This window comes from Neovison vison, chromosome 1, assembly GCF_020171115.1.
Source record: "Neovison vison isolate M4711 chromosome 1, ASM_NN_V1, whole genome shotgun sequence".
Lineage (NCBI taxonomy): Eukaryota > Metazoa > Chordata > Mammalia > Carnivora > Mustelidae > Neogale > Neogale vison.
The window spans coordinates 291,244,390-291,269,148 of NC_058091.1; the positions used below are offsets into that span (position 1 = coordinate 291,244,390).

Here is a 24,759-nt window from a genome sequence, read left to right on the forward strand (position 1 = left end):
ACTAAACATGCAACGGGATGGCAAAAGTGTTAAGAACAAAGGTAACGCAGAAAGAAAGCTCAGAAGAAGTGTCTATATGTGGTTTAACCACTGTTACAGCTGACAGATCACATGAGAATTCTTTTTCTTTTCACATAGTCCCAAACTAACTTGAATGTGCATATATTACTTCTGTAGTAAAATGTACATCTAATTAGAGTAAATCTAATCTCTCCTAAATTTTTTCTATTTTTTTCCACTTTCAGCAAGTCAAATAATTTATGTGCATTACCTGGCTCTACTATATTTCCATCTTCACCTTAATTAGTGCCCTCTGAGTTACTAGGAACTCAAGAAAGCTCTACAGTAACCTTACCAGTCCTGGACAGGCTCACCCAAATAACTTGCCACCTAACTTTCATCTGAAGAAGTTAATGCTCATGAGTTAGCATGCCAACAGGTGCTGTTAAAAACTCCAGGGCGGGGGGGGGCACTTGGGTGGCTCAGTGGGTTAAAGCCTCTGCCTTCGGCTCAGGTCATGATCTCAGGATCCTGAGATCAAGCCCTGCATCGGGCTCTTTGCTCAGCAGAGAGCCTGCTTCCTCCTCTTTCTCTGTCTCTGCCTCCCTCTCTGCCTACTTGTGATCTCTGTCTGTCAAGTAAATAAATAAAAATTTTAAAAAAAAAAACCCTCTACAGGGCAATCTATACATCATCTTCTTTCTAGATGTTGCTTCAAAGATTTATTTATTTAGTTGAGAGAGGGAGAACGCGAGTGAGTAGGAGGGAGAAGCAGAGAGAGAGGGAGAGAGAGAGGCTCTCAAGCCGACTCCATGCTGAGCGAAGAGCCCTATGTGAGACTCGATCCCAGAACCCTGAAATCAAGATCTGAGCTGAAATCAAGCATGAGATGCTTCGCCAACTGAGCCACCCAGATGCCACTTCTCTCTAGATTTTTTTAAACCTCCCCTTTCAGTCTTGTTTTCCACCACTTGAATTCCCCCATCATATATTCTGAATTCCTCTAACTGTAATTTAGGCAGATCTGAGAATTTGAGTACTTATCAAGACCAAACAACCCAGTAATCAGTAAATACAGACACACTATATTTTTTTTAATCCAATAACAAGTAAGTATTAATTAAAATAGAGTCTTTTTCTAGAACTGCTATAGTGTTTGGTGTGAGGAAGCATAGGAACATAATGATATTGAAGAACTCTCCATGAACTTATATCTGATTCTTAGGGCACAATGGAGTGCCTGGGTGGCTCAGTCAGTTAAGCTTCTGACTCATGGTTTCGGCTAAGTCATGATCTCATGGGCCTTGGAATCGAACCTCATATGGGACTCCACGCTCGGCGGGGTCAGCTTGAAGATTCTCTCCCTCTGCCCCTCTCCCAACTCACACACACTTATGCATGTGGGTGCTTCCTCTCTCTTTCTCTCTCAAATAAATAAATCTTAAAAAAAAAAAAAAAACTCTGAGAAGACCCTTTACTAATGATAGACACTAGATTCTTGGTCTAGGTCTCTCTCTTGCCATAAGATTCTGTTTATTGCTTCTACTCAGGAGGAAAGGGGCTTCAGGGTCTGAAGCTATGCTTATAGACCTTTGCCTCCCTACATCCATTCTTCCTTCTTCCTTAGGTTCCTAACTTGATTTGGGGTAACAGAGAGTGTAGCTGAAAGCACACATTTTCTGGCATCCTTCACAGCTACGGTTGCAAATGATATATAGTAGAAGTTAATCAGAGGGACCTCCAGAAAGACCTTCAAACAGGACTGAGTCAACTGAGGTAGCCTCTGTTTGCCTTTCATCTTTCCCCCTTCACCTTGCCTGGATTGAAGACAGCCTCCCTGCAGTCCTAGCCACCATCTTATGATCTTAAGGATGGATGCTGTTCACTGAGATTAAGGGAGCCAAGAAACAGAAGCAGCTTGGGTCCCTGATGACATGTTGGAATCACCTTCTCTGCCCTGGAGGGCCCACCTGTGGACCTCCTACAGGTGAGAGGACAAACCTCTACATTTGTTTAAATCACTATAGTTGGCAGCCTTGGTTATTTGCATGCAGATGTAATTCCTAATACACCTACATCCATTCTTGGGCTGTATTAGATGAAAGATGGTTAATTTGTTAACAGAATGTATGGCCTAAACTTCTCTATAAAATAATACCAAGAGGGGCACTTGGGTGGCTCAGTGGGTTAAGCGTCTGCCTTTGGTTCGGGTCATGATCTCTGGGTCCTGAGATCAAGCCCCATGTTGGGCTCCCTGCTGACTGGGGTGCCCACTTCTGCCTCTCCCTCTGCCCTTCCTCCCCACTCATGATCTCTTGCTCTGTCTCTCAAGCAAATAAATAAAATCTTACAAAGAAAAAAAAGGGGCGGGGGCACCTGGGTGGCTCAGTGGGTTAAAGCCTCTGCCTTCGGCTCAGGTCGTGATCCCAGGGTCCTGGGATCGAGCCCTCCATCGGGCTCTCTGCTAAGCGGGGAGCCTGCTTCCCCCTCTCTCTCTCTGCCTGCCTCTCTGCCTACTTGTGATCTCTGTCTGTCAAATAAATAAATAAAGTCTTAAAAAAAAAAAGGAAAGAGAAAAAAAAACTACACCAAGAAAAATGTATAAACTTACCATTTTTAAGAACTATATATAAACATTAAAGTAAACTAAGACTAATAATATAGCTAACATTTATTAAACACTCATTATGTTTCAAGAAGTAGGTATCTCACACACATTACCACATTACCTCATTTATTACTCAGCTTGATGCCATGAGGTAAGTATATTATTATCTTTAAAAGAAACTAAGACCCATGGAGGAGGGCAGTGTTACAATTTGCCCAGAGCTCAGCCTCTCCCGCAGACTGATACCAGAGCCCAAAGCCTGAGCACCCACGCTATAAAAGGTAAAAAAGAAAGGTCTAATCAGAACACCAAGGATACTTTGCAAACTGTATAGAGTACACTGTATCACTCTATGCAATTTAATGTTCAAGAAGCAGAAAAACTGAACTTATGGAACAATACGTTTTAAAAAGTTGTCCCCAAATCACCAAGACTAAGTCATACGGTTATGACTTCTTACACAGTGATAACACGCAATGAGAAGTACACGGTATCACTTTTGTAGTATTCTTGCCAAATAAGTATAAACTCCTTCTAACCATGGGAAAACAATAGGTAAATCCAAACTGGGAGACATTTTACAAAATAACAGACTCATCAGAACTGTCAGGTCATGAGTGACAAAGAAAGATTGAGGGAAGAACACAGATTGGTGAAGATTAAGAAGATACGACAGCTAAATGGATTGGATCCTGGAACAGAAAAAGATCATTAGAAGGAAAAGTAGTAAATTTCAAATAAGTCTTGTAGTTTAATTAGTAGTATTGTACCAGTGTTAATATTCTTATTCTGATCATTGAGGTATGGTTATTTAAATTGTTAACACTAGAGGAATCTGGGTAAAAGATATACATGAACTCTCTATATTATTTTTGCAAGTTTTCTATAAGTCCAAAATTATTTCAAAATAATTTTTTTTAAGTTTTTCAAAAATTACCTCTAAAAGGAAGTTAGGTCCAGATACAGAGTTGAATTGTTTCCATATTTCAAGGAATATTCTTATGGTATATAAACTGTTCTAAAGCACAAAAACAATGGCAAGTGTCCCAATTAATTTTATAAAGCTAATATAAACCTGATATTAAAATCTGGCAATACAACCTCAAGGCAAGAAAACTACTGTCCAATCTCACTCCTGAATACAGACTCAAAAATCCTAACTAACATACTAAAAAGTTAAAATCAGCAAGACACCTATAAAAGTCCTCATGAAAAAGTATACTTAATTCCAAGAATACTACAATGGCTCAATCTTGGGAAATTTACTTAAAGAATAGGTCAAATGTACTTGATAACATTCCCCACTCATTTCCAATTTTTAAAACCACACTTAATGAACTGGAAATAAAAGGAGACTTTACCATCTACTTCAGTTCAAGAAGTCAGAAATTAAAGGATCACAATTGTTATATAAAACTCTGGAGGTTTTTGCCAATGCAATAAAAAAGAAAAATAAGATGTTCAACTGTCAAAATGGGGAAAAACTTATTGCTGTACAAAAATAATATAAAAAGCTATTGAGACAGAGGATGTGATAGGTGGAATTCTTGCAAAATAAATAAACAGACTCTCATAGATTTTCTATATAGCAAGTACAGTTACAAAATGTAATGGGAAAAGAACATGATCATAATAACAACCAGAAAACATAATATCTAAGAATGAACTCAAGAAGAATGGTACAGAACATAAATGAAGAAACTGCACAACGTTGCTTATGGATGTAAATGGAAATTCAAATGAATAAAATAATTGAAATGTTAGATGACATAAGGATGCGGGAAAACAGACAAACTCAGAGTTTGTTGCAAAAGCATCAAGTGGTAAAGCTCTTTAGAGGTCAACTTGGCAAGATCTATCAGAACTTAAAAATTTGACCCAGAAATTCTATTTTAAGAAATTTATCTCACAGGTTATATGTAGGTATAAATGTTACTCAGTATATCATTGTTCTTCATAGTAAAAAGTTGCGAGCAATATAAATATTGAAAAACAATGGACTGCTTAGGTAAAGATGGCATATCAGCATTATAAAATCCTATATGGCCACCCTTAAAATAGTATCACTTTATTGAAAAATGTTTTTGTAATTTTTTTAATAAAATAAGCAAGATGCACATATTTCTAAATATTATCAATATACTTTTTAGCTGGTGGCAGAATTATGGTAACTTACTTACCTTCTTCCTTGTGATTTTCTGTTTCTCAAATTTTCTATAATACTCATGTATTGTAATTAGCAAAGAAAAGTAATACAAGCTTTACCCGTGAATGCAAGAAATTCCAGTACCTAATATTTGCACTGCACTGGTCCATTTATAATGTGCATTCACATGCATTTTCTCCAAATAAACACTATGTTTGCATCACCAACTTGCAAAACTCAGAATAAGTGTTTTTCATTTTCACCACTCTCTACCACTATCTCAGTGAACTCAATACCATAGCCAGTATTATAATTACATACAGATCTGGGGTCAAAAAGTAAAACCACCACTTTGCTTATGTAAAGAGAAGGGGAAAGACAACCATGGCAGCAGGGAGGAAAAATGGGTGTTTATCCTCTAAGCCTCAAATCTCCAATCTTATCCACGACAGGAAGCAGGAGCTACTTTTGTTTCATCAACTTCTCTTTAGCCCTGTGAGAATTGTGTTTTATTATCTGTTTATGCACAATGCTCTATTGTTTGAGCTGATTGACTAAGCCAGGGTATCAGAGCAGGAAAGTGAGGTGTATGCTTTAAGGTTTAGAGCCTGTCTCTCAGGAGCAAGAACAGAGAAGTAGAGCTCAGCATAAACAAGCCATTTGTGAAAGTAACACTTACGATTCCCTATAATTGCTCAGCTTTGAGCAGCCAATGTGCAGTGTTTGAGAAAATGTTCCACTGTCCTATACTGTCTTCTTCAGAGAGAGCCTCAATCACATATGGAGGAAATGTTTTGTACCTGTGATCTTCGTGGCCTTAAACACCCTCCATAATGGGAACACTGGAAACACCCCCAGACCCACTTTAAAGAACTATACGCTTTCAATCATATTTGTTGGTGGATCTCAAACTTTGATATAGGGGAGGCTTAATGGGCAGTAATCTGGAGTGAAGAGAGGCTGGAAGCAGTAGCTTTCAAAATGCTTTTACCTCAGTTTACAGTAATGGTTATTTTATTTTCACACTGCAGCCCATTACAAACCTATGTGTAACCTGCTTAGATGTATACACACATACAATTATATTACATACAAAGTAAGTTTTATGAAATACACTTGCGATGTGTGACACGCTTTTCTATGTCCTATTACATCAATATATTCTCATCTATTTCTATTAAACAGCATGCCCAGATCTCATTCAAATATTCCAACCATCCGTCATGGTGGCAACTGCAGCTGGAAACACGTTTGAGGGGTCTTTAGGGCCTGGATTTATGAGCATCTGGAGCTCTGCAGGGAGCTATGCTCACTCCCAAACAGTCCAAGGGCACCCCAAGTAGGAGGTATTTTCTTGCTCTGAGTTCTCAGAGAAGAAAAGCTTGAGAACTTAGAAGTCCTGGGAGTGTTCAGTATCACAAATTTCTAAGTTCCTCTTTATGGAACGAAGTCTATTGAGGTATTTCAAATTATTGGCTTTCTTGGGACCTCTTTTGACAACTTGGAGGGGGGACCTGGAAGCACAGTTACCGTAGGAAGAGCTGTTGAAGAGCTCGATGTTGAAGAAGGCGTAGTCTCCACTGGTCATCCCGTGCTTGTGCGCTGCCAGCATGATGCCCCGGATAGTGTCGCTGCTTGCACACATGATCACCACTGGGGAGGAAGGAACAAACAACACGCGTGAAACGCCCTTTCCCACAAGACACAGGATGCAGAAACTGGGGGAGGGGCACATCTGACAAGGAATAGGGTACTAATAGAGCCCTAGAGGAGGTACTAATAGTACCTCCTCACTCATGACCGTCACATCACAAAGGGAAAGAAGAGTAACATGACGGTGGAAAAAGTGAGCGGACGCCAGCGTCACCGGGTGATGGAAGCCACCACCGCCAACCATGGGGCACACACACGAATCTACACCCAGGACCAAAAAGGTCAAAATGGGCAATGTGAATCCAGTTAGGAGAGCAGCCAAAAACCCAGCTTTGGAAATGTTCTAAACTAAAAAACTTCAAGGAACAGAAAACTAAATGTGTGAAACTGCATCTTAAAAAATAATAATATTAGAAGTTTTGCTAGAAGGGGCATTATTGAGACAACTGGAAAAATTTGAGTAAGTCTGTAAATTAGATAGCAGTATTGCATCTGTGTTAAAGTTTTTGCTTTTCATACTTATACTGTGGTTTTGTAAGTGAATGTCCTTGTTCTTGGGGAACACGCACTTAAGTATTTAGGAATAAGGGAGCATCATGGTCCTACTTACTTCCCAAATGGTTCTTAAAAAGATAAGTGTGTGTGTGTGTGTATGTGTGTATTTGAAGGTGGTAGGAAGGGAAGGAGGGGGGAGAGATTTGGAAGGAAAGCATATGGAGCAAAATGTTACAACTGGTAACAGTCAAGGCAAAGGCTGCCCAGAGGTTTCTTACAATTTCTTACATCTTTTCCAAAAGTATAAAATTATTTCAAAATCAAGTTTTAAAAAAATACTTCAAAGATACCAGATTTGCCCAATATAAGCCAGTGAAGAATATCAATGGCCTTTTGTCCTGCATAGCATGGAAAATACATTTTCCTAAGAAAGCAAGCTGAATGGCTTTAGGGAGAACAGCTCTTTGGCAAATCAGAGGAGGCAGCGAGCGAGTGGTGTAAGTGTTCTGCAGTCTGAACGCTGAAACATTTTTCACGAGCTATCTCGACATATATAGGAAATAGTTAACAAGACTCCCAAGTCCATCCTCATATTCTCTCCATTTATACCCACACTGTCAGGTCTGAGAAGTTTTAAGCAGCTCCAGAACCTTGTGGCCCACCCCATAAGAGCTACACCAGGCTGGTGTGAAGCAGGTGCCTGGTCGTTATCCAGTTAATTTGATCACTGTCGGTGGCCCCTGGTCCCCATGATGCAGACCGCTGTGTTTCAGTGCATACACAGAGAGAGGACACCCAGAGGGTTCTGGGGGCTGTCCCCACATTATCACCACACACGCCAGCCCTCTGTGATACGACTGTTATGTGTAAAAGCATGGGTGCTGAAAAACTTCAAATAAGCTCCAGGCTGGGCCAAGACTGCCTTGGCAACCTGCACAGAAGGTCAGGTGCCTGTTGATAATTCATTTATTACGCATGTTAATTCCGAGTGTTAGATCACGACTCTGACATTTCTTACTACAGAAGGGCCCGCTCTGCAGGCTAACACTCTGGAGAACAAGATTTAACAATACAAAATTCCTAAAGGTCTGTTAACTATGGGAGTAGGTGTGGTTTGTGCCTAGAAATACTGTTACATATTTGGGTGAGTAGTCCAATTCCAAGATGCCTCAGCAAGGAAGCTTTGAAAGAAACTCTTCATCACTCATTGTGTGCTAGACCCTTGTTTCAGCTCTGATTCAATTCCAGTTCCTTAAAATGATTAAAAGAGCCATGCTGTCCCACAGAGCGGCCAATAAGGAAAAGGCTGAAGCTGGACAAGCTTGAAGAGTGCAGATTCCAAGAGTGGGCCTCTACAGAAGGACCCCAGAGGCTGTAGCTGACTGTCCACCAGCAGTCCCCATCAATCTGTGATCATTTGATCAGAGTGCGGAGTCTGGCCCCAAACCCCCAGATATAGAACCTGATTCTGTCAGCACGTAAAAAGTAGAGTCTTTGCTTAGAGGCAGAATCCCAATAATCTAACTCAGATGTTTTCAGATACTCTCAAATGCAGATTACTTCATTTCAATGAGGAACCCAATGGTCACAAACTCAAACACACTTGCATCAATATTTCCCTGGGCATGCCAGACAAGAAGCCAAATTGTACGCAGTGCATGTCAGTGAGGATGGAATCCAAATCGGGGAGGTCAGTCAAAGGATTCAGGTGTCCAGAAACCTCAGGCCTTGGTAACCCTAAGCATCCATAGAAGTGCTAGTACTTGCCCAGGACCTACCCAGCTGTGTCCTCAGCCTGCAGCAGAAGTTTCCCTAAGTCCTGTATGGGCTCTGCCTGACACTGGCCCCTCCCCACCGCCCATCACCTCTCTGTCTATTTTTACAGCTCTGGCCCTTCTCCTTCTCCCTATTCCCATCACCACAAAGACCAAACCCTCTGACAGACACACTCTTTCTTTAAATGTCAGTACCTGCTGGGACGGACCAAGAGTGACGCAGAGCACCAGTGTGTCCAACTGAGCAGACTTCGATTACTTTAGATCTCATCCATTTTGGGTTGACCGTACTGTTAAACCCCTCTTTGTGAGAACTGGTTTTCAAGTTCCTGGGCAAGATATTGTTTTTCTTGCATAAAAGAAGCCCCATAATGCACGTTATGACCCAGCTGAAGTTGGAACAAGCACTTACAGACACTGGCGAAGCAGAGAGAATGCAGAATCCTTCTAGATTTGTAGGGTATTTCCTAATCTCTTATGGCTGTTTCATTCATGCCTAATTCAATGGCAACTATTTTTAGCAACTTGTCTTTATACAATCTGTTAGAAGGTTTAAAATAGTTTTCACTGAAATAGCCTTCTCCTCCTACTCAGGTTTCATCAGTTTGTATAATAACTAATTAAATTACACACTTATTATATTAAGTACAACTGGTAAAAATGGATTTGGCGACAATTCCTGGAGAGTATATGGACAAGTGTGAGAAGCATGTGGCCATAATCAGGAGAAGTATACAATGACCAGTGTTCACCAACAGTCAATAAAGCATGGGGAGCAAAAGAGAGCTGGAGCTAATCCTGCAGGCTGTCTAAATGATGTCAATTAAGATAATTTGTGCTGTATTTAAGTATAATTAAATATACAAATACTCACTTTTTGGTCAAATTGTTAAACTTGTAAAAGGAGGGATGATGGTGTGATTCTAGGTTTCTGGATGGACTGTTCATCATTCTGGTCTCTTTCTCTCTTTGCCAAAGACTTGTGATGTCCCATGGCATCCTCCACTATCTGACTCCCAGTGCCTTCTGTAAGTGACTTTGCAATCACTCTAAGAATGAACAAGAGAGGTGCTAAGGGGTGTCTACAGAAGCCGCATCAAAGAACCAGAAACAGTCCACATGGCATACCTGAGTTAGGGATGATATCTTTTCCCCAGTGTCATATCTCCATCTGGAGTAATCTCTAAGAGGGTGAGACTCCTTATCCCTCAATGTGCCTTCATTTTTCCCTCTCCCTGCACCAGAGGAAAAGGAGTAAATTGTGGGTTTGGTGAGTGAGTCTGAAAACAAAAATGGCATGCTGGATCCTTTCTTCCTTCCTCTTTTGGATGTATGTCTGCTTGCAGAGGGCACATATTAAGGGAGAAGTAACAGTAAGTGGGTCCTTTTGGCAACAGACCTAAACCCATGTTTTCTGAAAGATCTTATCTATAATAAAAACTTGTTTTGGGGGCACCTGGGTGGCTCAATTGGTTAAACGTCTGCCTCCCACTCAGGATGTAATCTCGAGGTCCTGATTCAAGCCCCACATTGGGCTTCCTGCTCTGTGGGGAGTCTGTTTCTTCCTCTCCCTTTGTCCCCCCCCCCATTCATGCTTGCTCACTCATTGTCTCTCAAATAAATAAAATTTTTTTTAAAAAAACATATTTTCGTATTCTCCATCAGACTCTTGCATCCATTCTCCATTTAATTCTAAGCTTAAAAAAGAAAAGAGATGTTACTTTATGGAACCAAAGCAATATATGCCATGTGCTGCAAATTGAAAATATGATAGCAGAAGTTAGAAAAATTTAATAGAAATTTGGGGGTCAGTCAAAGAAATATCTAAATAAGAGTAATTTCTTTTTAAAAGACAGGTCGTAAATAGGAGAAAAGAGGTAAGAAAGGTAGTTTCAATCCAGGTCTAACATCCAAATCATATACATTCCAAGTCATATACATTCATATACAAATCAATACATTCTAGAAAGACCAACAGAGAAAATGAAGGGGTTGAAAGAAATAATTAAATAAACTTTTTCAGAACCAGAAGACATGAGTTTCTGAACTGAAAAGGTGCACCTTCCAATACCCTGATGTGCATAAAGCAAGATACTGGCATGAAAGTACCTCATAACACAATATTAAAACATTGAGAGCAAAGAGAAAATTCCATAAGTTTTCAGGAAAAAAATAGATAACAACAATAAGGTCAAGAACCCAAATCAATTGAAGCTTCCTAGTAGCAATGTCAAAATTTATAAGACAACCCTTCAAATCCTGAAGGAAAATGATTTCCAACCTAGAATTCCATAATAATGCATAAGGGCAGAATGAAGACATTTTCGGTCATGAAAGGTATCAACCTTTAGCTCTTATCCATCCTTTCTGAGAAAGCTCCTGAAGGAAGAACTCCACCAAAACAAGAACACAAACTAAGAAAGAGGAACACCTAGGGATCTAGTGTGAGAGAGAGAGAGGTAATTGGAGTTGCAGGGGTGTGTTAAAGAATCCAGAGTGACAACTGTGCAACCTGCTTAGAAAATAACCAAACTGGAGCACCTCAGGGACTTAGAATAGAGAGTTGATGGATGATTCAGTTTTAAGTCCATAGAAACAAAGCAAACAAGAAAAAAACAACTTGTTTTTTTAACCCCAGGAAAACTAGAGCAATTCAGGAACTATCATTTTAATAACTGATACAATCCAACTAAAAATAACATTTAGAAGGCAATAAAGATATAGACACTGAAAGTTGAGCTAACCAAAAATTTTTACACAACCATTCTGAAAGGATGTCTGCAAACAGAGCTTCAGCATGTGGTTAATATGCAGGAGAAGAGAACTAAATTACCATCTGCCACAGGGATGGTAGGAGAGAAACCCTCAAACTAAAATAATCAAAGTCACATGTTATTTAGAAGTCAAATACCTAAGGAAATTGTTGCCAAAGTTGAAAATGCTTTCCTCTGGGAAGTGAGACATGGGTAGTACAAGGCAGCAAATGCTTGTTCCTAATAAGACTCGTGCAATCTTCTGACTTCCTAGTCTATGTAACTGTATAACTAATACCCATAAAATTAGTATCTTCAGAAAGAAAATTAGAAAGACTTCTTTCTGGCCATTTCTACAGTATACAGAAATGCGTTTCATTAGCAAAATAGAGATTGCACTTTTATTTTTATTTTCACAAAGGCTCATCCACTCCAAAGACTTTCATCCACACTGCAGCTTACAATGCTTCTTTTCCCCCTGCTGTGTGCTAGTTATTTTATACTTATCATGCATTCATTGCTTAAAAATTCTGATCAACCATTTGGTCATTTACCCCAGCTTAAATCTAAAAATAAGTGACTCTTATCCTGATTAAATACTGTTGTCTCTATAGTTGTTAACAAGCCACATCCATGACATATTAGTAACTAAAAGGATAAAATTGTTCTCCATACAAAAATGTGTGTGTGTACCACTTCCAGTTCTGCGTTTCCTAAAATGCAGAGACAAAACAACTGCTAGCTTCTATTGCTTGAAAGAGTTGTCATACTTAAACTTGTCTTTTTAAAAATAAATTTATTGTTGACTATAGAATACTGAGGGCTGTCATGGACTGTAGGATTAAGTTTTAAGTAAAGATCATTGTTTTTTTACTGATGTAGACTCAGGCGTGTGTATTTCGGTGATGCTCTATGCTGCCTAAGGACAAAAGACAGGGAAATTTTTTTTTAATTATTGACTTAGTGGCAAGTCCCTGAAAGGAATGATCAATGCCCCTCAGTTCTTTATTCTACAGTACAGCACATAGCCAAGTGAAATTTTAGTCATATTATTATTTGAGGTGGTGACATTATCAGTTGTTACCCGTTAAGAAATTCAAACATTTGTGATATGATTTTAAAGATGAAAATAAGTTCAGAAAAAGTGCTAAAAATGTTATCTCCAAAAGATGGGTTAAGGGGGACAGACACTCTCTGGTTCTATGATGTTTCATATGGAATTTTCGAGGACAAAACTGTGGTCAGTTAAGTTTTTAATATTTGCGTGAGCACAAATGCAAACGCCAGATCAGCATGAAGAGGCCTGCTTCTCATCTGACCTCACTGTTCCAGGAGGAGGAAATCCTGCCTCAGAGAAGGTAAATGCTTTGCCCCAGGCCATGCAGCAGCCGCAGTATCTGCTCCTCCTGCCAAGGTTCTCTCCCCAGAGCATGGCCCCACCTCTGTAAGGGCGATTATCGTCATATATATTAAATAAGAATAACCAGTCTCAAACCTCATGTTGACTGAGCATTCGGTATGTGCCTGGCCCTGTTCCAGCACATTCCGGGTGTTAGCTCACTTAACTCTCCCAGCATCCCCAACAGGGGCTGCCCCAACTCCTGACACCTCAGCTGAGGAGCCTGGGGTAAGAGGCTTGGGAGCAGCCCAGCCTCTTTTGCCAGGGCAGGTGTTCTGCGAGTCAAATGCCAGGAAACCCCTGAACTGAAGCCCTTTTTAACACTTTAACCAGCTATGGCAAAGAAGGGTGATGGATAAAAGATCCCCAGAGAGAGCTTTGTGATCAAGCAACTTTCTCACCTGAGGGTGGGGAAATGGGGTGGGGGAGAAGCCTTATGAGAGAAACTGTTTTGTTTTATATCTATGAATATTTATCCTTCTGCCTAGTCACTGTTGGAAATAGACTTTAGAATAAGAATGATAGCCTCATCACCTGTAAACATACAGTTCAGCCCAGCAAACTTTCACCACTAAATTCAAACAAAAAAGAGAGGGAGGAGAAGGAGCAGCAGCAAAAAGACCTGGGAACAGGTATGAGGCTTCCGGAATTAAATTAATCCTTGGCACCAGACTGTAATCCAAGCTCTCGGAAGCCCCCAGGCCTACCTGGGCACTGGCGTCCCTCTACCCCTTGCCTCAGTCACACCATTGTGAGGCTGAGGGGACTGGTGGTCCCATCTGCCCTCCTTGGGGCCGACTGCTCCCCTTAGGCCACGATCTCAGGCCCTGTGTGTGTGGGTCGGACACCGCCAGCATTCAGACTTTCAGGGCTGTGGCAGCAGAGAAGCGTTGGCAGACCACGCCTCGCGCCCCCAGGATGACACCTCCCCCCAGATCTTCCTGCCCTGAAAGCCAGGCCCTGCCAGCCCCTCGAAAGCCCAGAGCTGAAGTATCAGGTTCCAGGGACACAGGGCAACCTGAGGTCTACGGGGCTCTGCCTTAACCTGGGGACTGGGAGAGGGGAAAGAAGTAGATGTGGGTTTCTCCGCCGAGCGTAGGGAGACCGCAGCCGTTGGACACAAGTGCCTTTTTTCATAATCAGCAAAACCGACACCCCGCTGCTTGTCTGGCAGGGATTCCGCGAAGACAGCCTGGATTTCAAACGCTCAAAACTTGGCCATGCACCCCACTGTCAACACCTTCCGCCTCTTCTCTCTAAAGAGTGCGTTCACTCCCCAGTCGGAGTGCACAAACTGGGCAAAGGGGCGGCCACGAGCCATCCCCCAGCGACCTTCTGCCCACTCTCACCTGTTCCCGAGACTGCTAGCTTCCGGTTGCCCTGTGTCCCACGGTCACAGCGCCCAGACTCCTGCCCGTGCCAAGACATGGACTAGCCCTGTGTTTGGCTCAGCCCTTCTCGCCAGTGACCTCCCCGCGCAGGGTCGTGGCGAGCTTTGCCCGACTACACGTTGGCAATCCAGGCGCCTGCGCTCCCGAACCCGGGAGCCGAGGAGAGTTCCCCGAGCACTGTTCACCCCAAACTTGACACCAGGAAAGAGGAAATCGCACTATGCTGGGATCTCAGCCCACCTTCACGCCGCCTACACTGCAGTAAAAGCGACCGCACTGGGGTCTTCTGCCCTTAGGTATCCGCGACCACCCGTTTCTCCTCCCGCTCCCTGCTCCCTGTGGCCGGATCCTCCATCCTCAGCCTTGAGCTTTGTTCGGTTTGGTAGTTATTCAAGCTCCCTCAGACCCGGGGAGAAAACTTGGGGCTCACGTGCAAAGACTATAAAGCGATCGCTTCCCCAGCGCGCGCTCTCGCAAAGCCTCGCTCAGGGCGCTTTAAGGACCTCGGTGCCGATCGCGCGGGGTTTGGGGGGAGGGGCGGGTAGTGAGTGTCGCCTGGGTCCAGACACAGCGAGGCATTTTTGGTGGAAACCACAGAGGCTCCTTTGCAAGGGCCACGAAAGAAATGAGAAGGGCGAAACAATGACCTTTTAAAAGAAAGCTGGGATTTGCGGAAGGTGCAGCCAGGGAAACGCTTAGAACCAAGCCAGCCAAGTAGCGGCGAGCCAGCTGTGGAGAGAATGCATTTGCTTACGCACTGGGAAGGGGCGCACGCTGGTAAAGGACTGAGCAACAAGTTCTCTCTGGCCTCGGGACGCTTTCAGACCCTGGTTGCTGCAGGACACCGAGAGTGCGCCGCCAGTCACTAGCCTGGTGCTGGCGAAGGAAGAGAGAGGAGGAAAAACCAAAGCGATTTGACAGCACCTGTCGGACCCGGGCATTCGGGAGCTGCAGGCTCAGACGCCCCTCCCCCAGGCTCTACTACCTCCCTCGGACCTCCGCATTGACCCCGCGACGGCGAAGGGCGATGGTCAAAGGTTGTCGCAGCCAAACAGCGCACACCCGGGCGAATCCCCGCGTGCACGTCCTCCCCGGGTCCTCGGTGCAGGGGGTACAGTAGGGTTCGCAGAGGAGCGGACGCGTGTGCGGGAAGACCCGCCGCGGGCGGTGGGGTTAGGGCCGGAAGCCGGGGGTCGCAATCCTGCTCACCTCGCTCACTGGCCTGGATGTAGCGCACTATGTCGTCCAGGTCCAAGTCTTTGGTCTCATCGAAATTGTAGGCGGACGTGTGCAAGCCCTCCTCCTGGAAGACCTCGTGGACCCCTTCGAGGGTGAAGTAGCAGTTCCGCTCCAGCTTGTCATCGCTATAGACAAGTGCCGCGCGGCTCCACTGGTGGTGGCGGAATAGGGCGAGCATCATCTCACCCATCTTAGCGTATGCGGGTGCCACGCGCGTTAGGTGCGAGTACTCGGTGTCCTTGTGCTGGAAGCCTGCGGCCAGTGCCCCTGCCGACAACATAGGCAGGTCCCAGTGCGACGCAAGTCGGGCCACCGGCGCTGCTGCGTACTCGCACACCGGCCCCAGGATGAGATCGGGCTTGGCGCCGCGTGCCTCCGCCACGCGGTCCACCAGGCTGAAAAGTGCGCGGTTGCCGCAATCTGAGTCTTCGTAGGCCACCTGGAAGCGAGTTCCGGGTGGCAGAAGCCGCCGCTCGGTCCCGTTGCCCTGCACGCTGCGGAGCGCATATTCGATGGCCGGCCGCACCCGGGCCAGAGAGAACAGGTACGAGTCGTCCTGAGGCAACAGCACCAGCACCTCGATCTTCTGCGGCTGCAGCGCCTCTCTCTCCCGGCGCCTTCCGCCGAGGCTGGCGCCGCCACCGCCACTGGTGCTGCCGACCAGCAACACCCAGACAAGCAAGACGCACGCGGAGAAAGTGAGCACCAGCAGGGACGGCATGGTGCCGCAGGAAAGAGCCTGCCCTCGCTGCTGACTCGCCCTCTGCCCCCCACCCACCCTTCCTCTTTCCTCCCCACTCTTCTCTCCGAGGTCCCTGCGCCCCCTTGGGCGCTCTAGGAAAATAGAATACCCCCTTCACCAGAAGACAGAGGAAGAGTCCTTCTTTGCAGTGTCACTCGTTTAAAAAAGAGAGAGAAAGAAAAGAAAAAGTTCACCGCGTGTAAACCTGTACGCCTACAATAGATTTTTTATATATATACTTAATATATATATATATATATATATATATATATATATATATATATATATATTTCGCCCTCCCTTTATATATACTATTTTGCTTAGAGGTGGCTTCTTATTTGGGCGTTGCTAAGATTGCTTTTGAAAGCGTATTTGTAAAAGAAAAAAAAGTTAGACTTGTCCAAGTGCTTGTAATTGACGGTGCATCTCCCCCGCGTTTGATCTCATTGATTCGCGCCGGTTCCTGGATCCATAGCCCGCGTTTAAATAGCGTGGCAGCCGCGGAGCGTGTTACCACACAAGGCGCTCCGAGGCTGGGCTTGTATTTCCAGCGGGTGGGGTGGGTGGGGGTGGGGAGTGGTGGGGGCTGGGCTGGGGAGCCTCTCATTAACATTCTTACATCAGGGCTCCTCCCCACACCCCTACCTTCCCACCCCTCCCCGGTCCCTAACCCCAACAACTCCCAGCCAGCCCTTGTCCTTAAAGCCGCAGTCGCCCTCGTCCGCACAGGCGGGAGCCCCCACCACACCGCACACCCTCTGGGGTCCCTCGCCTTACCCTGGCCCCGCACGCGGCAGCTCTTTTTCCAGCTCCAGGCTTTAAAAAGGGAAACGTGTTTGAAAGTAAATGAACGCAGGCACACACTGTGCAAAAAACAACAGGATTAGGGAAGGGGGTGGTTCTAGAAATTTGTACATTCCTTGCAAAAATCCGTAAATGCCGCTCACTCTCATCTCTTTCTCACTCCAGCCAAACTCCCTCCTGACGCGCCAACTCGGGGCGGGCACCCGACCTTCCCGGTCGCCTGGCGCAAGGTCAGGCAGGGACCAAGGTCCCCGTACGATGGCTCGATGGAGGACCTCGAACTCCCAGTTAGCCCAGTCGGTACTTGGACCCCTCCCTCCCCCCACCCCCGCTCTCTCCTGCCACGCACCCGCGTTCTCCCTCTGGGCCTCGCGATTCGCGCTGGAGTCGCCCCGCTTCCTGTCCAGTGACCCCACGCGAAGACCCTCAGCTGGCAAGCGGCTAGCAGAAAAGCGAAACTTGTTGCTCCCGGAGGCGAATGAAGAGTTCGGCTTCTGGAGGTGGCGAATAGTCTGAAAAGCATCTCCGAGGCGTCCTCGAGGTTTTGTTTGCCAAACCAGGTAACCAAGAGACCTCCCTAAATCGTCACCCGAGGGTCCCCTGGGTGGAAGGGCACCCTCCGTTCCAACCGCTTCTCCTCCGGGTCGCGAGAGGCACTGTGCTCGCGGTTCTGCACTTCCGAGAAAGATCCTGTGTCCGAGACGACTCTAGCCACTGGTCACAGCCACAACAGCAGTGGAGACAAGGATGGAAACGGCCGTGAAGTCCGTGGTCAGAGGGGCCTCACGGGATACCCTCTGTGCTACAGGGCAGCTCCAAAAGGAACTTGAACCACTGAACGTGATAACACTCCGAGGTCATCTGCAGTGCGAACGTGCTGCATTAGGCTGGGGAATTGTGATACTTAAGCACCGCAAATTAAAATAAATTGAAAATGTTTTTAAAGTAGACTGTGACCTCGAATTTCCAACAGTCTTAGACCAACGCCCTCTTTCGGCAGAAACTTGCAGCCGACGGTTATCACCGATGTCATGGCCCCAGGGGTTGCCGTTTGGTTGCTTTGCTTTTGTTTGTTGTTCTTTCTTTTCTTTTTTCTTTTCTTTTCCTTGCTTTTCCTTTCTTTTCCTTTCAACACGGAAGCCCCAAGAGAGCAATCGTTCTCCAGTGTAACAGTGACAAGGCAAATTGGGATTACAGGAGACGTGGCCACTTCAAGCAGCGGCACTGGAGACCAGTGACAGCACCTCCTTAATGCTCTTTCTGGCACCGGAAACGTAATTATGGACAACAGGTCACCGTCTGGGTCATTAAGATTTCAGATTATGCACTATGATCCCTCAGTCTTCAAGCAAGACCTTTCTACTCCTACAAGAAATCTTATTTATTTAATTAGAGCTGCTAAACAGTAGCAAAAGAGGCATCTGCATAAAATTTTAATTCCACAAAGAGGGTAATTTGCACACACTGGAAATCGAGATTTAGCACTTCACAGCAATTAAACACTCCTGGGAAGAAAGAGGGAGGGAGGGAAAAAGGAAGGGAAGGAATGAAGGAAGGAAAAAGGGAGGAAGAAAGGAAGGGAGGGAGGGAGAAAGAGAGAACAGAACTAAATCACGAATTCCAAGGGTCTAATGGGTTTTAAAACTGGTTGCCAGGAGACGGGAAGGAATCAAGGTTTCCTGTTACTGCTTTCTGTGCCCTGTGTCTGGAAACACCGGCCAATGGCGATAGGATTCTGCACGCTGTGTGGTGTGGGCTTATTAGGAGAGTCTGGGGTTTCAGTGGCACCCTGCATGAACGCTTCTGCCCCAGTCACACCAGGGGTCAGGCCCAGGGCAGTGCGGTTAGGTTGGGTATCACAGCCTCTCTGTGGCCTTTCCATCAGAGCTCTCAACTTGCAGCTTGTCACTCAATGGCACAGACTAAACAATGTGTGGAAAGGAAGAGCCCCCAAACTACCCAGCAGAACCAGAGAAGCATTACTGTCCTTGCTGGTGCTCAAAGCACCCCTTAAATTTTTCCAGTGAGCAGAAATTAGAATTTTTTAAATTGAGGTACAATTGATATGTAACATTATATTAGTCTCAGATGTACTATATATAATGATTCCATATTTGTATATATTGGGAAATGGTCACCACAATAAGTCTAGTTATAATTTCCATCACTATGCATAGTTACAAATTCTTTTTTCTTGTGATGAGAACTTCTTTTTTTTTTTTTTAAGATTTTATTTATTTACTTGACAGACAGAGATCACAAGTAGACAGAGAGGCAGGCAGAGAGAGAGGAGGAAACAGGCTCCCCGTTGAGCAGAGAGCCTGATGCAGGGCTTGATCCCAGGACCCTGGGATGATGACCTGAGCCAAAGTCAGAGGCATTAACCCACTGAGCCACCCAGGCGCCCCTGATGAGAACTTCTAAGATCTCTTCACAACTTTCAAATATGCAGTGCACTCTTAACTATAGTCAACATGCTATATCTTACCTCCCAGGACTTATTTAATTTATAGAAATTAGACTTTTTAAAGAAAAGTTTTAATTGAAAATATGCACATTTATAGGAAGTAATAGTATATGAATGTTAATGTTATACGTCTGTTTACTTTCCACCAAATTAGATTTTTTCCAAGGAGGGGAGAGTCTGTGTAAATTTCTTGAATACCATGAAGTTCTCCGATCATAGGAATGGAAAAGATTTTAGAAGTCACCCCCTGACACCCTCACTCACTAGATGGTGAATTAAGGCCAAAGAATAAAAATGAGGTACTTAAATACATCTTTGTCCCTGAGAGTATTTTAAAATGGGATTGAATTAGAAATAAGCATGTACCACCTATTATACCATGTAAAAGAGGTTTGGAGACAAAGCTAATTTTCATTAAGTAATAACATTCTTTGCATTAAAATTTTGTTTTATATGCAGCTAAGTTTTGAGGATAGGCAGCACACTAATATAATTATTAAAAGAGTATAATAGAATTTTTGCAGCACTGTAAACATAAAGATAGATCAAGCCAAGAAAGAAGGAAACAAGAAAACAAATAGAAATAACTCATCCCTTAGAGTCAGTTTTTAAACATTGTTCCTTTCAATTCTGTAGAACAGTGAAATGGAAAAAAAAAAAAATCCCTAACCTTTTCACTTAATACATTGTTTCTGGCAACAATTGCTGAATGAAAACAAAAGAAAGTTACAGGGAAATGCTGCAAAATAAAATAAAATTAACCAAATGAAAAGCAATGTGAGCTCTAAGCAGGATTATTACAAAAGCGTCGACTTTTTATAGGATTTAGAAATGTTTTCATCCATATCACAAACTATATTTTTTTAACATGAAGATACTAAAAGAAGGTGGCCAGTTTTCTATATTCAGCTATTTCTTTGCCACTCTTTGAAATGTCTGGTGTCTATATAAGTTAATTTTTCTACCACCAGGAAAGACAGCATAATCGGGAGAACCCCAACATGCCATTCTTTGAAATGTGTTAGAAATGCTATCTTAAGGAAGTTTTCTCCACCAATTTTTACAGTCTGTATGACCTTCTCCCTCATAAACCCAGTGGCAACCTCTCAAGTAAGAACCCTTCCAGATTTTCACAGAAAACATCTTCTCCCTCGTGAAGCCAGCCCTGAGGTCACAGTAAAGGACAGTAAAGGATCCCTGTGAAGCCTGCAGCCCACAAAGAAAATACCTTCTTCGGACAGAATTGTTGAAAACACACTTCCCCCTAGAGGCAAAAAAGATAAAAGAATATTACACACAATTCAGAACATTTCTATAATTTAATGAGTATTGAGGTTTTTGTTTTAACATATAGCTGATGTTTTAGAGGGAACCATTCAAGACCTGGGAGAGAGATCAGTGAATGCCAAAAAATTAAATTATAACTTTGCCTCTGGGTTTTAGCCTTCCTTTAGCAGGGACTCTATTCATTGACCCCTTTTCTTCTATTTTACAAATCTGTGATTTTTTTTCCCAACACTGTAAATAAAAGCAATTACATTTTTTCTACTTAAATTTATGATTTAATTTCACCAGAAACTGCAGCTAAACATGGCCTTGAGGGATTCTTTTGAAAACAGCTCTAACGGACTTACTTCCTTAAGGTCAGATTTGTTTCTGTATGTCCCCTCTTAGGTTCCCATTAGGTGCCACAATCTCTTGTCCCTTCTTTGAAAATGTCCTGAAACAAAATGACATGAGAAAGACTTCTGAAAAATGCAGAGCCGCTGCTCTTGGTTTAACTCGAGTACTGGGCTGGGGGCTGGGGGCCGGGCTTCCCAGGGGAAAGAGGGCCCGCACAAAACCCTTCCAGCACAAGCGCAGGTTATCACCTCACCTGTTTGACTTTCAGTGTCCTCACTGGCTTGGATTTTCTCGCTGCTACAAAGGAGATAATAATATTTTCCTGGTGTTGTAGAAGTAAGAATCAGAAAAAATAGATGCAAGGTGCTTTGTCTACCATAGGAAGATAAATGGCAGCTCTTGTTATTAAATTCCCTTCAAGGCCAGTAAAGAGTACTACACCAAGCAGTGTTCAATAAGTGTTTATGGAATGAAAGAATTAATTCAAAACATGAAACGGTGTGGCTTTTGTGTAATTTGCTTGGAATTATCTATCGCCTGATCACCAGACCTTACTTAATAATGTTTGTTTGGTGACAGTGGCTTCCCAGGGGGAACCCTTTTGGCAATCACTGTGATACTGGCTGCAAATATTCCCAACCACAGCTATTTCCTGGTAAGCTTGAGACAAGATCTTGTTCAATATTCTCCCCCCTGCACAGTGGAGCAAAGAGAGCAGGAGCTGATGTTCGCCACCCACAGCTGCCCTTCCCATCTAAAACGCTCCTCCAGAAAGTCAGGTTCCCTCCAGCCTCAGAGAACTAAAGGGATACATCAGAGAGTAATTTCTTTAAAAGGGGGTAAAATAGAGCAGCTGCACAGAGGGGCAGGACTTTGGGGACGGGGAAGAAAGAGGCAGATTGCATGGAAACACAAAGAGGATTGTGTTGGAAGGAATGTGTTTACTTTATAGATAGTGGACATTATCACAAGTAATGAGAAAAAAATAAAATGCATCCTAATGTACTAAATACCCAGGTAATAAAAATTTTAGGCCCAGGGCTAAATGCTCTTGTCCAATTCAGGAAACCTTTTAAGATATTTACATTGTGCCAAGCACTATGGTGTTCTACAGCTTCGTTAAACCTACTATATCAGACATTCATTAGTTTTGTCTGGGTCTATGATCTGACCCAAGTTACACTTACTTCTATGTGATAGAAAAATCATGTTATAATACTCAACTGTGCTATGTTTTAGAGAAACATTATCAAGACAAAATTACATCAAATTTATAAAATGTTATAAAAACATCTTATAAAAATAATTTTTCCAGTGTTATTACATCACAATATTGAATGGTTTGTACTCTAAATTAACAAGCATTGACCTACTAGAATATAAATTTCATGAGGGCTGAGGAGTTTTTTCTTTAATTCAACGTTCCCTCCTTCAAGAAGAATACAGCAGACATTTACAAGCTTCTCACCAACGATAGGTCATCTGGGTGGCTCAGTTGGTTGAGTGACTACCTTTGGCTCAGGTCATGATCCCGAAGTCCCGGGATCAAATCTTGTATCAGGCTCCCAGCCTAAGGGGTCTGCTTCTCCCTCTGACCTTCTCCCTTCTCATGCTCTCTCTTTCTCTCTCTCTCTCAAATAAATACAACCTTTAAAAAAAAAAAAGTTTCTCACCAAAGATAAATCCAAAGAATACAAATTTCTCACAAAACAGAATTTAGAAGAGAAATAATAAAGCAATGAAAGAAAAAAGATAATTCAAAGAGAAATTCAGTCATAGATACAAATTCAAATATATAAGCTTATAATTTCATAATTTTCAGCACATTCAGATATGACCATGTTGGATTTCTTAATGTGCAAACAATGTAAGTGGCCCAAAAACCTAAATACCAATTTTAAGAGGTATTCACACATTGATACACCAGTATCTATTCACTCATACTCAATTCTTGATCATTTCCTTGCTAATGGGGAAAATGCAGTATCCTTAAAAAAAAAAAATCAGTACATTATCTTGTAATGCTATGAACAGGAATTTAAGGTAATGAGGAAAATTTTTGTTACACCATGTGCAATGTTGTGAGGTATAATTTTTTATTTCTTTCCAACAAGTACATTCCACTAGGTATTAAATCTTGGATAGCTGATACATGAGACTAAAATAGAATAGAATGCCATGAGGAAAACATCAGGAAAATTCTTGACATTTGCCCTCTCATATTTTCGGTGATCATGTTGTGACATCAAATTTCGCCCTGACACTAGTGGAGAAAATTATTTCTTCAAGCTAACATTGTTACTTTTCAATTGCTGGTAACACCTTTAACATTAAATGTTCTTCTTCCTCTTCATCCACCCTACAAAAATATTCTCGTTCCAGCCCTTCTTTTCTTTCTTCCTTTACTAACTGCCTGGGGAAAACAGTAAAGATTATTTTAACCTGAATTCGTTGCATTGCAGACTCTTGGAAATCTTGAGATATGACATGGAAATGACTTTCTACTTGGACAATGTCTCATATTCAAGTGCATGAGAGTGTGCAGATGATCCCAAATTACAAATTATTCATGCTGTGGTAGATCATTGTGAGGTTTTTTTTCACCTCGGGTACATTTTTTTTAATTAACCATAACATCAGTTCTTGGCACACTCAATCTGGCACGTATCGATCTGTGAGATTCTTGTTTTAGTTTCTCTCCTTCATGGGTCTCTTCATATTCCCTTTACTCCACGGGATCCTCTTTATGTGTTCAACATCTGCCACAGACAGGTCTTAGATTCTTGAAAAAGAGTGTTTCTTGGGCATGCCTGTATCATTCCAATATGGAAATTGTATTATGCTATTTCTTATTTTCATAAAGAGTAACACGGATAGACCTTAACTATTAGGTGAAAAATTTATATCATTACATTTGTTTAATTTTTAGAATAGGCTGTCTCTTTTTTTCCGGCTTTATTGAGGAGTAATTCTTGAGCACTATACATACTTAAAGTGGACAATATAATGATGTGAAATACATATACATGGTGGACTAGTTATCAAGATCAAGATAATTAATGCATATATCACCTCATGTAGTTAACTCGTTTTGTGCGTTTGGTGAGAATGCTCAAAATCTCTTAACAACTTTCAAGTATACCGTCCGGTATTACTAACTATAGTCACCAAAGGAATCACATGTGAGAACTAAATAAATGATGGCCCTAACTAAAATCCCAGTATTGTTACCAAAAGAGAGAGAAAGGGATATTGAATGACCAGAACAAGTGCTTACTAAAGCATATTTTCTTAAAACTATAGCTTTGTGGTTAATAGGTATGACCAATCCACAATCCTAACCCAGGGTACAACATCTCTGAGTAGTATCCAAGATGGCTCAGTTCTGTTTTTGCATAAGAGATACCTCAAAACTTAATGGCTTAAGACAGAACCCAGGAGATTGAGGGGACACCAAGTTAATGGGTTCTAAGACAATACCCCCACATGGAGACTAGAGAAAAGTTCAAGATACAAACAAAACAGACAATGAGACTTTGAGCTTTGGAACTAGAGGATATATACTGAACAGGGATTCTCAGCCATAGAAGCAATCTGCAGCAGAGAAGTCTAGTTGTCCACCCAATATCCATTCTTCCCTTCGTCCTTATTAATAGAACCCCAT

General features: G+C 42.9%; 2 protein-coding genes across 3 annotated transcripts in view; one reads left to right on the forward strand and one right to left on the reverse strand.

Annotated features, from left to right (window-relative positions):
- The window catches only part of NPR3 (natriuretic peptide receptor 3), a 72,177-nt gene extending 55,323 nt beyond the window's left edge, over window positions 1-16,854 (reverse strand). For both annotated transcript variants that reach the window (XM_044233110.1, XM_044233102.1), the window contains exons 1-2: window positions 15,430-16,854; window positions 6,285-6,407 (exon numbers count right to left, since the gene is read on the reverse strand). In XM_044233110.1, the coding sequence (XP_044089045.1) occupies window positions 6,285-6,407; window positions 15,430-16,180 (874 nt within the window). In that variant the 5' untranslated portion in view covers window positions 16,181-16,854. The remainder of the gene's footprint in view (window positions 1-6,284; window positions 6,408-15,429) is intronic.
- Window positions 16,179-17,580, forward strand: LOC122894404. Its single transcript, XM_044232199.1, has 3 exons — window positions 16,179-16,186; window positions 16,779-17,043; window positions 17,171-17,580. The coding sequence occupies exons 1-3, from the start codon at window positions 16,179-16,181 to the stop codon at window positions 17,519-17,521; spliced, it is 624 nt and encodes a 207-aa protein (XP_044088134.1). The 3' UTR covers window positions 17,522-17,580.
- Window positions 17,581-24,759: the final 7,179 nt, after the last annotated feature.

What these genes read in the sequence shown, in the direction of transcription:
- LOC122894404 (XM_044232199.1), top strand. An exon ending in AAAGGGAAACGTGTTTGAAA is followed by an intron (nt 17,044 to 17,170) that starts GTAAATGAACGC and finishes TTCTCACTCCAG; the next exon opens with CCAAACTCCCTCCTGACGCG.